This window comes from Chlamydotis macqueenii, chromosome 18 (assembly GCF_036417535.1).
Source record: "Chlamydotis macqueenii isolate bChlMac1 chromosome 18, bChlMac1.mat, whole genome shotgun sequence".
In the NCBI taxonomy this organism is placed as follows: domain Eukaryota; kingdom Metazoa; phylum Chordata; class Aves; order Otidiformes; family Otididae; genus Chlamydotis; species Chlamydotis macqueenii.
This window is the reverse complement of record NC_141573.1, coordinates 5,518,652-5,530,673: the sequence shown is the minus strand read 5'-3', so window position 1 is coordinate 5,530,673 and position 12,022 is coordinate 5,518,652. Positions and strand designations below refer to the sequence as shown.

At 36.1% G+C, this 12,022-nt stretch overlaps 1 protein-coding gene across 6 annotated transcripts in view; it reads left to right on the top strand.

Moving 5' to 3' along the window:
- STXBP4 (syntaxin binding protein 4) overlaps positions 1 to 12,022 on the top strand; it is a 75,258-nt gene that overhangs the window by 4,099 nt on the left and 59,137 nt on the right. For 2 of the 6 annotated variants that reach the window (XM_086762103.1, XM_086762108.1), the window contains exons 1-8: positions 1,891 to 1,958; positions 5,403 to 5,476; positions 5,666 to 5,761; positions 6,738 to 6,807; positions 7,659 to 7,733; positions 9,983 to 10,068; positions 10,759 to 10,888; positions 11,457 to 11,589. In XM_086762103.1, the coding sequence (XP_086618229.1) occupies positions 1,891 to 1,958; positions 5,403 to 5,476; positions 5,666 to 5,761; positions 6,738 to 6,807; positions 7,659 to 7,733; positions 9,983 to 10,068; positions 10,759 to 10,888; positions 11,457 to 11,589 (732 nt within the window). Of the gene's footprint in view, positions 1 to 1,890; positions 1,959 to 5,402; positions 5,477 to 5,665; positions 5,762 to 6,737; positions 6,808 to 7,658; positions 7,734 to 9,982; positions 10,069 to 10,758; positions 10,889 to 11,456; positions 11,590 to 12,022 lie in introns of those variants that run through there. The other 4 variants (XM_086762104.1, XM_086762105.1, XM_086762106.1 and 1 more) reach the window with 3 other exon arrangements.

The following is a 12,022-nucleotide window of genomic DNA, read 5'->3' as shown; positions in this document are numbered from 1 at the left end:
GTGGTGTATTACTGATAATAACTCCAATAAAAAGAGGTGGGAGCAATAAGAAACTTAATACTGCTTTGTATCTACTTAAATTGTTGGGAAGTTTGTCATGCCTGGTTTAATAAAAGTAATCTTTTGCTTTTTAATAATGGAAATGCATAGCCTTGAGTCCTACTTTTTATTGAGGGTGTGTGGTGTGTGTGTGTTTCTGTTGCAGAAAGTGCGACACTGGGTAAAAGCCATACTGGTCTGAGTGACTTGTTTTGACAAATGTTTCTGATACCGGTACCACAAATTGAATTCCACTGGTGTTAAGAACAGTGACAATTTTGTGGGAGAAAAACTATTGGTATTTTATCTGCTGTAACCGTGCCTGGAGCAAATCTAATTGATACGATGCTTAAAATATCAGTGGCTTTTTTTTTCATCAGACTGTAATGCCAGTAACACCAGCAGAGTGAAACTGATTGAGAAGACACTGCAAAGGGACAAATTTTCATGAATGTGAGCAATCCAAATGATGCCAGTGGAGCTCTTCACATTTTGGGATTTGGGAAAGCCGTTTTGTGTTCCCACTTCCATCACTGATCTCCTCCTTAGTGGGCGGTGGGTGGCTTTACCCTTCTGCCCCTCCTGCGTGTGCAGGTTGCAGGCTCTAGGGACTGACCTCAGTAGATGTGAACACTACACAGCGTGTAGCCTGTAAGCAAAAAGATCCTTTCCCCAGAACAATGATGTGCTGATGAAACCACAGTCACTGCTACTTTAAAAAAAAAAAAAATAAGGTGCATAAGCATATAAGCATAAGCATTCCTTGCATAGCCAAGCTCCCGCTGTGCAGCTCTAGACGCTGACAGATGCTGTCTCATCACAGGGTCACTGGCTGCTAGAGAGGATTCACCTTTCTACTTAAACAAAGCCCTCAGTGAACACAGAATATTTAGTTTTTGTTTTAAACTGTAATCTTTTAAGATTATAGAGAAAGAGGGGGAGTAATAATAGTGCATCTTCTGACGCAAGCCTGGAAGAAAATAGTAGTTAACCAACTGATGTCAGAAGCTCTGAACTTTGAAAATATGCGTATCTCTGTACGACCGAGCCTCGTATCAGAAGAGAGTCTTATCTCTGGGAACAGTGCTATATTTTTTACTTTTCCAACTAGATTATTCTCAGTGTAATGATATAAATTCACCATTTTTTATTTGCTTTCACAAGAAAAACAGATGTGTCAGCTTCCATTTGTAGAGAAAACACATAACCCAAATTCCGTCTTCACTTTTGGCTGCTGTATATTGAAAGACTAAAAACCAAGATAAACCATGACACGAGTCAAAACCATGATTGCAAATGCAGAGTAATAGAATAATGGCATTTGCTTCCTTAATGCTTGCAGTCTGTCTGCATTGTTGGCTTTCCCTTTTCTGTGTGGATGTATGTAATCCAATATGCTGGGAAGATTGCTTTAGAAAGGTCGTGAGTTATTGCTTTTGACCTTGTTTGGAGAGTGCACGTAGATAAATTACTGGAACAATGTGAGAAAATAAGTTTATTTTAATTATTTCATTTGCATTTGGCTGCTAGATATAGATTGCATAATCACAGTTGTAGCAAACGCAAGTAAATTTTCTCTCCTTTGTGTTCACCGGTCTTTAAAGATGCTATAAATTGCCATTTCAAACAGAGAAAAAGTAAACGTTACCTCGGTAGGTGAATTAGTCCATGTGACGCAGAGGGTTTCAAAGAAGATTAAGTAGGCAGAGACACTCGTCTCGAGCTCTGTCTGTTTGGGCTTTTTTTAGTTGGCAGCAGAAATTGTCCTGCACATAACCTTTATCTGGCTGAACTGGAAACCTCCAGTGTGTTTTGGGTGCTTTGTCGTTGTCTTTGCTGCTGTACTGAAGAATGTCCTTACTCTCACCAGGAGATGAAGATGAACCAGAGCGTTTTGATGGTCTTTCTCTCTTATACTGGTACGCTTAACCACTTGATTCTGATGGCATTTTTCTAGTCTGTAATTGAGAAAAGTACAGTAAAGATTATTTAAAAGCTGTAGACGTTTTCAGCTTCTTTTCATAAGCAGCCTGAGTTTAGAATTTAGATTTTTGTTGAAGTGTCAAGTAGTGTCTGTTTTGTGAGGGACGAGTATTATTCTTCCATTGATAAATCTAGATAAATATTTTGTTTGTGCACATAAATGACTAATAATTTCTCAGGAATACAGATCAGAAGAATATCCGGAGCCATATGTTCGGAAAGTCTCTATAAGATATAAAAAATAAAGCTGTTGAATTTCCTTGTGTATGCTGCTAAGAAATAATAGAAAAAAAGTGTAAAATATTTCATTTTAATTGCCTTTACTAGAGCATCTACACAAAATTATATGCACTTAGCCTGTTAGCATTCCAGGACTTCAGCTGAAGTGCTGAGTTCAGTATTTTTTAGTGTTATTAGTTATATTAGATATTTAGTTATAGTGTACCTTTTGTAGAGTCTTGCTTCTTTATTTCATCTATTGCCTCACAGTGTGCTAGAAGCTTGCTTACAAGTATTTTTGCTTGACTTCTCAAGAAGTGAGCAGCGACATCTGATTATTCAATTTGCATCTTTTTCTACAAAGAATATTTAAATTATTTTTCTGTTACTACTGCCAATTGGCTTAAAGCCCGTTTCCTTATTTATACTATTGAGCATATTTCCAGTGTTTTGGGGGAAGTATTCTAACATTTCATGAATATTAAATGATGATAACATGAAATAAATGTTGGATGGGTGCTAAATGAAAGTCTTTTTATAGTGAAAGTGTTAAAGCCCTGTTTATTTTGTTAGAATTATAACAAGTAGCTTGACTTGAAGATCCACCTCTGAGTTATGTGGGACAAAAGCTATGATCAAAAGTCAGCAAGATGTGATATGCTAAACAAATTTGGGGCATTTGAAGATCTTTGTCTTACTTTTATGTGATAAAGTAATTTTAAACTGCAGGTATTGGAGAGATTTAGTGTTTAGAGCATAAATGCATCTGAATGCCCTGTAAAGGTGTCTGGTCAGAGTGTCAGATCTTTCTCGTTGTAGGTGGCAACCTCATGGCAATTTCACTGTTTCAGAGATATCTTATCCCTCTCCACTGTGAATTGTTAGTTTATCTATTCTCTGGCTCCTCTTTCTCAGAATCCATTTCATGTTCGTTTGGATCTCTCTTTTGAAAGTATTGCCTGTTACTTCTAGAAATACAGATCATTTTCTGTTAAGTGTTCTGTGCCTAGATTTGATCATATTTTGTGATCATTTTGTATGGTAGTATATCATGAGGTTCTACGATTTCTGATGAGCTCTGAACTTTAGACTTAAAATCTGAGATTTGACCTTTTCAGACTTCACAAAAGTAAACTTCTGTGCGAGGCTGAACTAAGATTTGTTCTTGCTGTTTTATTTTAATAAAAAACTACTCCATGAAAACTGCTGAGAGCACGGCAGAGCAAGAAACAGAGCAGTAGTAGCAAAAGGCAAGACTGAAAAAATTGGAGTTAATTGTCTTATTTTAAAGATCAGTGTACCTTGTTTAAGTTTTCAAGGATGCATACAAATCAGGACAGACCTGTAAAGAACATGACTAGTATGTTTTCTTTCAGCTTCAAAACAATCTGAATTCATGGGATGTTTGAAGTGACAGTACTAGGTAGTAACGCAAAATACTCTGCTGTGGTAGTATGGAAGCAGCTTGTCAAAAAAGTTTTGTTAGAGAAACAGCGGACTCAAGGATTTATTCTTCCTTTCAGACTGTGATTGAGTAAAAGCAGTTTGGTTCGCTTTCAGCCTCACAAAGTTTGCCTTATGCTCTGTCACGTAGTAGCAAGGTCGTATACGATCTTGTCAGCGGCCAAATACACTAACTAGGCTTCACACCATTTCTTTTCAATCTGTGAAACAAACACTTCAAGAAATACTACAGTGAAAATTATACAATGTTTGAAGCACAGGCTTCCTGTTTGTTTCTAAAGATGAATCATCAGGTCTGTTCTTTTGGCCAGCCTTTCTAAAGCAAAGGCTAGTTTTGGAAATACGCCGGAATTTGAGATTGCGGACAAATTGCTGCTTGTCAGAGCAAGCGCTTGTCTCTCAATAAAGAACTCATCCATTTTTCTTATACAAAACCAAAAGAATTAAAGATGTTCTTTAGAAGCTGGATCTCTTGCCTGGTGCTAGAATTTAGGAACATTTGGACCTTCTGGATTTCTCTCTTCCCTCTGGCACGGCCACTTCCAATGCCATGCACTGCGGTTTTTGCAGAAATACCCCGTTTCAGGCACGAAGTTTAGGCTGTGTGCTGGATTTGGTTCGTGGGAGGATTTGGGTCACTGTGTCCTCCACTTTGATCTTCTTTTCCCCTCTGCTAATGAATTCTGGTTGTTCCATTTCACTTTAACATCATGTTCTAGAAAACGCAACTCACTGTCTAATACAGACCTATATGTAGGTCAAACCAGAAAAACCTACGTGGTCCTTGTGCTTTTTTCTAGAAGGGGTCTGGTGAGTCTTCTCCAAAATGGTACAGTGGGAGGACAAAGGAGCTATGATACAACTTGGATTTTTTAATAGTAATTCATTTAATGAAAATAAAAATGGTAAAGGGTAATCTGGATTTACAGAAATACTTAGCACTTTGCATTCCCAGAGCACTGTGCTGGTCATGTTTCTGATGGAACTGTAAATTTAGGTTTCCAGACTGCGTTTTTACTTTGTGTTCTTCCTTAATTCTTTACCACTGTCAGTTGCCTGCAAAATATTCATCTGCCTGTAGACAACTTCAAGTGCCATCCTGGTATTTTGTCTTGGGATGGGAGGCTACACAGGGGAGCAGGCAACAGAGTTTGGGAAGAAGCCTTTTGTAAAACAGAAAACAAAGTCGAGTGAAGAAATGAGGGATTGTAGGAAAAAGATTCTGTTCATAAATAACCACAAGAGTATATGTTAGATCTTAGAAAATACTTTTGTATACACTGTGTTAGCTGTGGTTTGTTTTAATATTCGTTATGTGATCCAAGACGCTATGATCTGTTTTTCATGCCAAAATGCTAAGCTGGACCAGGTTGTTGGATTTTTTTTCTATTTAATCATAATCTTTTATAATAACAAAATTGGTTTCGTAATGCAGCCTGAAATGCTTTGAGGGAAAAGGAAGTAAACTACATATACTTTATGTTACCTTGCCATCTTGTATTTGTTATTAGGAGATTGATTTTTTCATTGGGGGAAGGGGTGGCGCAGAGGTATCAATATGAAGTTGTCAGGGGAGAAAACTGGTTTTGGTTTGTATTAGGGTTAAAAACGTGGTCGCGGTAATTTCTTCTGTATTAACATAGCTCTACTTACATTTTTGTAATTAGGGATTTAATGACTTTTATTTTATTCCTTAGGACTATTATGGGCCCCCATGGAATCAATCGAGCTGTTCACCGCATTTCTTTTTCTGATTGTCAGAATGGATTAGGTAATTAGATTGCACATTCTGTTGATTCACAGTAAAGCAAATCTAAAAGCACCTGGTGAGCTTTTCCAGTTCACACTGTCATCAGTAGAAGTTTACTTTATCTGGCTTTTATGGATTTGACTGTAAATCCATTTAGCACAGTAGGTGGAATAACCAATTTCTTGCTTGTTTCTTTTGTTTGATCTGCAGGAGTTAAAATTATTGGAGGTTATCGGGCACAAACAGCAGAAGATTATGGCATTTTCATAAAGAGAATTCTACCTGGAGGGGTTGCTGCTGTAGATAGTAAGTAATTTTTGTTGTTGTTGTTGTTACAAACACACTGCACATAAAAAGCTGTCAAAAGAAGACTTCCTTTTACTTTCTGGGTAAGGATATTTAAAATAGCATGGTTTAGTCAGTATTCATAAAATACAGAAATGAAACTTGGACCCTTTGTGGGAAAAGATTTTAATACTCTTAGTTCTTGAAAATGTGTTCAAATCTAGCTATCGCTGATGTGAAAGCAACTGGCAATCTTTCAGCACTGCTAAATAAGTTTTGAGATGCTGAACCTCTTAATTCATAAGGGATAAGAGTGGTGTTTCCTTTATGGAACTAGTATTTTTAATGAGTTCTCTGTGGCTTTTTTTTTTTTTTTTAGTGACAGTTAAGATGTTCAATGTGGAAAGAAGAAATTATACTAGGTAGAATTTGCAGTAATAAGATTACAGAATATACTTCTGTCCTAGGTCCATACATGGGGTTTTTTGAGATTCCATCTGGTCCTGTATGGAATGATAATTTAAAATAATCCAAATCTACTCGAGATTTGCAGAAGGTTAACAATAGAATTGGCTCTAAAAGATCTTTTAGATATCTTCATTAATATATAATGTAGTAGTAGTGTACATTAGTGTATCTATACGTGGTAACTTACATGTATGTTAAGAGCAAAATTCAGCTGGAAGTTAATTCTACAACTGTGAAATATAAAATCCAGTCCCACAAATATTTGTGCTCTGTGCAAATAATACAAATAGCTAAGTAACACTTATTTTCAGTGGTTATTCTGTAATTAATAATACTAATTGATAGTTATTAATCTTATCACAATACCTTAGCTTAATTAGGATCAGAATCTAATCTGCTAAAAGTCATGAGGTTGTTTATTGCATTAGATCACATAAAGTTGAAAGAAAAAGCCCTGTTTTATTACCGTGATGTAATAAATTCACCATTTTCCTGTTGATTCATGCATTATTGTTGATTTCATTTCAAGGCCGTTTGCTCACTGGCGACCTAATTTTGGATGTCAATGGAGAAAACTTAATTGGAGTAACCAATGAAAGGTAAGTTTGTACCGATTGCTAGATGTTTCTTAGAGCCCGGGATATTACATGCGCATTTTTTGGATATTATCGACCACTGAGTAAAAGAGCACAACTCCACTGAGGTTCTTGGAGTTCAACTGGCAATTAATTTATCCTATAAATCTAATTCAGCAAAACTGTTGTGGAAGAGTGATTGGTGTTTATATGCTTTTTTAATGACAGAACAAGCTAGTTTCTTAGTGATATAGATTATGGAATGTAAGTGGAAAACATATTAAGCTGTTAAAATATTTTTATTACAATGACCCTGTTGGTGCAATACCAGTGAATGCAGGTGATGCAGCTCACAAGTATCGTTGTAATGGGACAACGGAGGATAAACTGTTTAGAAAAATCTGTAGAATATGTTGAATGGTTTCTGTAGCTGGATCGCCAGAGGTCAATTCAGGTTTGTGTTGGAGAAGTAGATTTAAAATTCAAAGAAAAAATATAATATGTATTGCTGAGGGAAATCCTGAGCAGTGAAATGTACCTGAGCAGTAGTTTTTCACTAGTGTAGGCTGATAATCCTGAAGGAGGTCCAGGCATGCAATAGGATGGACCAAGGAGAGATGGGGACAAAAGGGAAGGGCAAGAGAAGGCAATCCCAGTTTGTTCCTGTCACCAGGCACAGACTCCAGTCTGTCTTTCACTCAGTTCCCCAATGCTTACTTTGGGTTATGCTGCTGGCAAGCTTTTTTCTCTTTATCTGGCACTTAAAATGATCACCTTAAGAATTTGTCCATTTTCCTACTCTCTTAGCATTACTCATCGTGTACTTCTCGACAGCACCCTGGTGTATTTATTTGGTTGTTTTTCCCTCCTTCTAGGGCTGTGGACATCTTGCGAACAGCATCAGCATCTAATCACATGTCTCTGCTAGTTGCTAGAGATGAAGAAGCAAAGTAAGAGAAAAATATAACGTTGTTTTAACCTCTAAACTAATAAAAAGCCAGCGCTCTGTCTAAGGGTGGGTTTGTGGACTTGCATGTATTTTTCTTTCAGATCAATTTTAATCAGAATATTGCACCACATGTCACATTTTTCTCTGCAGTATTTGATACCAGTTCATTCTGAGACCATTTGCATCAATTAAAGTAGCAAGCTCAGGCCAATTTCAGTTTAATGAAGAGGATTGAAATGTTATGAGACCAGCTAATACCATTAACAGTTATTTGCTGTGATAATTTTTTTAATACTTCTCACATTTTAGAGCAATAAAAAATAAGGGATCCGTTACACCTACAGTACCACAAAACTCTATGATTGAAGCTGATCTTGCCTTCTGAAAAAAGGCAGATTTAGATCCTGTTTCCCCTCAGAAGCTAGCTTTTCAATCTTTAATGAGCTTTGAATTAGTTTGGGTAAGTAGGTTAAACTGTTCACTGCAGCAGGTAGTCCAAAATACCTCCATTATATGGACATTTTAGTAAATACTGCTTTAACCTTGCTGTCTGAAGTTAAGCATATAAACCAATATTGGCAGAGAATCATCGGAAATGCGAGGATCCAGGTCTGTATCCCTTTTTGGCTTAAATCTCTGGAGGAAACGGCTGTTATGTAACTATATTTGATAATCATTGCAATAGTGTCTGCTGCGATTTGCCTTTCCTGGGGTGTTCCACTTACAGAGGAGTCTGTCCATAAAGGAATTTTCTCTAAATTCCTTTAACTTTTTGTCCAATTTAGGCTTCCTCTTTCTGCTCCTGTATTTTTTTTTCTATTTGACTGACATTCAAATCACTCTGTAGCCTCTGATCTCTCCTTTTTTTTTTTCAGACTGCCTAGATATATATGAGGTCCACTCTTAATCTGCTTTTATCTAAAGCATACTGACCTAGTTCCTCTAAACACCTTGAATAATTCAAATCTGTCAGTACTTTTACCATTCTGGTGGTATGCCCAACGCCCCGTGCAGAGTTTGCTACTACGTGCAGTTCCTCACTCAGACACCTGTGAATTAATTTCTTGTGACTGTACATTCCTGCGCTAAAAGATTATTTGATTTACACTCAACTGTTTATGTGTGTTCCCTGGGTCTGGCATTAGTTCAATAAATTTTGTAATTTTTTAACAAATAATGCATCCAGCAGATTTCAACAGCCCTCTGCAGTCACTGGAATTATTTGGGAATTATGTCCCTGCAATCAGTTAATTTATGTTCTTTCTCTCTAATTCTATAATATTAATTTGCTGATGTTTGTGGCTTGCATCATTCTAGATTATTTATATTTTTTAATCTGTTATCACTGAGGTAAGAATAGCTCAGATTATAAATATTTTTTAAATTAGGCTGCATTCAGTATTAGATTAATCAAGAGTTCTTGTTTTCTCTTTAATGCATGTAATACAGGATGTACATCTTTGTTGCTTTTTTGCCAGTTTGTTACAATGTGATTGCTTTCTGCAAATAACTTCTGCTTTTATTTTTTAGTTTGGTTTTTTTTTTTCAACGGTGTGTGCGAGACCAAGAGTTGCCCTTTATTTCATCTGTTGGGGCTTTTTAAAAAAGATTTCATAATGAAGAAGATAAGCAAAGCCCAAACACATACAATATTTAATATACAATCATATCTACCTCAGATGAAATAGACTGCAAATTTCTGAGAAAGCTAAGTAGAAATTAAGAACTTGCATCTGTTTTACTCATTCTTGAATAATTAATAAATATTTCTTCTGTCCTCTTTTTTGAGATGCCACATCTTTGTTTGCCAGTCTCTTTTGGATTCTTGTTCAGTATAGTTGAACTAAAAGCATTCTTTAAAAAGATGAGTATGCTGTAGGTGTATCATCTGATTCCTTCTAAAAGAAATAAGTTGTTCTGGAGCTCAGTAATACTGCTGGCTTATTATCTGTAGTTGAATTACAAATTTTTACAGTTTTGAAATCTGGGGTAAAGAGCAGTAATAGTTAAGTTTTTCTACCAGTGGTCCATTTCACTCGTAGTCTTCTGCTATTCCATCCTTACCTTTCTGTATTACATTATCTTTTTCTTCCCTTTTCCAAGTGTTTGACAGGGCTTACCTTTTTCATTTGAGGTTGAGCTTCCTTTTCTGAGGAGCGGTAGCTGCTCAGTAGGAACAGTAGCAGATGTCAAAGGGTGTTTTTAAACTAATGGCAAATCCTGACCAAGACGCTCTTTCTATTGCCACAGGAAAGAATTTCTTGACCTGATGGATAAGTACGGTTCTCACAGTGACACCAGCTCTTCAAGAAGTTCTCCAACACAACTATTAGCTGGTGAGATTGCTTTCTAGCCTGATGTAATCCTGGAGGACAGTGGTCATACTTCAGTAGAGTAGAAGCTTGCACTTAAAACTCTCTTCATTTGGGGGAGGGTATATTGGAGGATGTGACTGAAAATCAGGTGCACACACATGCTTACTTAGAGTTTGATATTTGGTTTGTAGTCTCAACTTGAGGGGTTTGTGTGTCAGTTTCCCCAGCTCCTGAAATAAATATACGACCACCTACTTCCAGCAATTTTAATTAATGAACAATGTGAAAAGTATTTGGAATTTTTAAAGTATTTGGTATTTGTTAATGAAATGTACCATAAAATTTCTAAGTACTAATAAAAATTTGAACTAGAATAACCATGAATTCTAATCCTCGTGGATTGTTGCTTAATTAGGATGCCTTTATATAGCATGAGTGATTATTCATGAGTGATTATTCTTTAGGAAAGTCAGTTGACTTTTTTTTTTTTTTGGCACCCCGTTTGGAAAAAAATCATCACTTGCTAAGTTCTAAAGAAACCCTGGGTGTCTCGCAATTCTTGGCTGTGTAGACTTAAGCTTTTTTTTCATTGTCTGATTGCTTATAGTTTGTTTTCTAACATCAAAATAGTCCTACTCACTTACATTAGTTGAAAGTTTGTGCTTTTTCCCGAATGTGTGTTTTATTTATTTCTTTCATGTTTTCTTTAAGCAAAATCTATAGACAGCCCTTCTTCTGGGTCATCCTCAAGGTCACAGAGTCCTCAGCTGCATCCGAAGGATAATATCACCAGCACCAGCAGAAATAATTCTGTCCCACCACCATCCCCAAAGCTTGCAAAGTAATTTCCAAAACTAACTGTAACTCTTTTATGTGAGCTGTAGAAAATGCTTTATTTGGCTCGTCAGGAAAATTTTGGGTTGAGCACTAAGTGTTCAGCCTTTTGTTTTGTCTTGGTTTAAATTCTTTAACTTATAATACCATTGATAATGCAAACCTTCAGTTTTAGTAAGTTATTTTTCTCATTTATTTATTACTTACATGGTAAAAATAAATTCATCAAGTTGACTTTTGATCTTAGTGTCTCCTAATGAATTAATGCTTCTGGTTTATGAGTATCTAGATATTCACGTAAGCCATGGATATATATAATAGTGAGGAGGTTTTAGCCTTGTGAAATAATGTATCGGTTCTTTTTGTGATTTCCAGGAGTAACACCTGAAGTTGTTGATTTTGTAGTCAATAGGCAGTGGGATCTTTGAACATTGAGATTAAACATCCAGTATTTCTGTTTGTTACTGTAATACATATTTGTGAAATCGGCAAGGTAAAGATATGCTGTTGCTTGATCTTTACTGAGTACGTAGTTCTGGAAAGTAATTCTGCTTTTCTTTTCTTTCTCTTCATAGGGATAGTGCATTTCAGATTATCTCTGTTTGCAAAGGAACAAGCCTAGGTTTGAATATTGTAGGAGGAATTAACAGAAATGAAGGGCCTTTGGTATATATTCAAGAAATTATCCCTGGTGGTGATTGTCATAAGGTAAACACCTTTTTTCCCTCCCTCCCCCTTCAGTCACCTGTATTTTTGCCTTCATGCAGTATCTACTTCAGTATTTTATATATACAGTTATATTTTATTTACAAAATTTCTTTGTGTTTCTCCTTGCTTTCTCTTTAAACAGAATTATCTCATTGCACCACAGCATGGTTACATTGTAATGAAAATTATTCATGAGTTTGTTTGAGGTAAATTAGGCTCTTATTCCCCAATTTACATATGGGAAAGTAAGAAAACAACTTCTTTAAGAGGTTGTGTGATGCAAGGTGTTTCAGCAAGGATGGGAATACAGATTGCATCTCTTTTGTTGTTTTTTTTTGGACATTCAAAAGATAATTTTTCCCTTTGACTTAATTTAGATGGATCCTTGCAGTTGGAAAGCATTATGCAGGCAAATGAAAAAAAAAATTCTGAT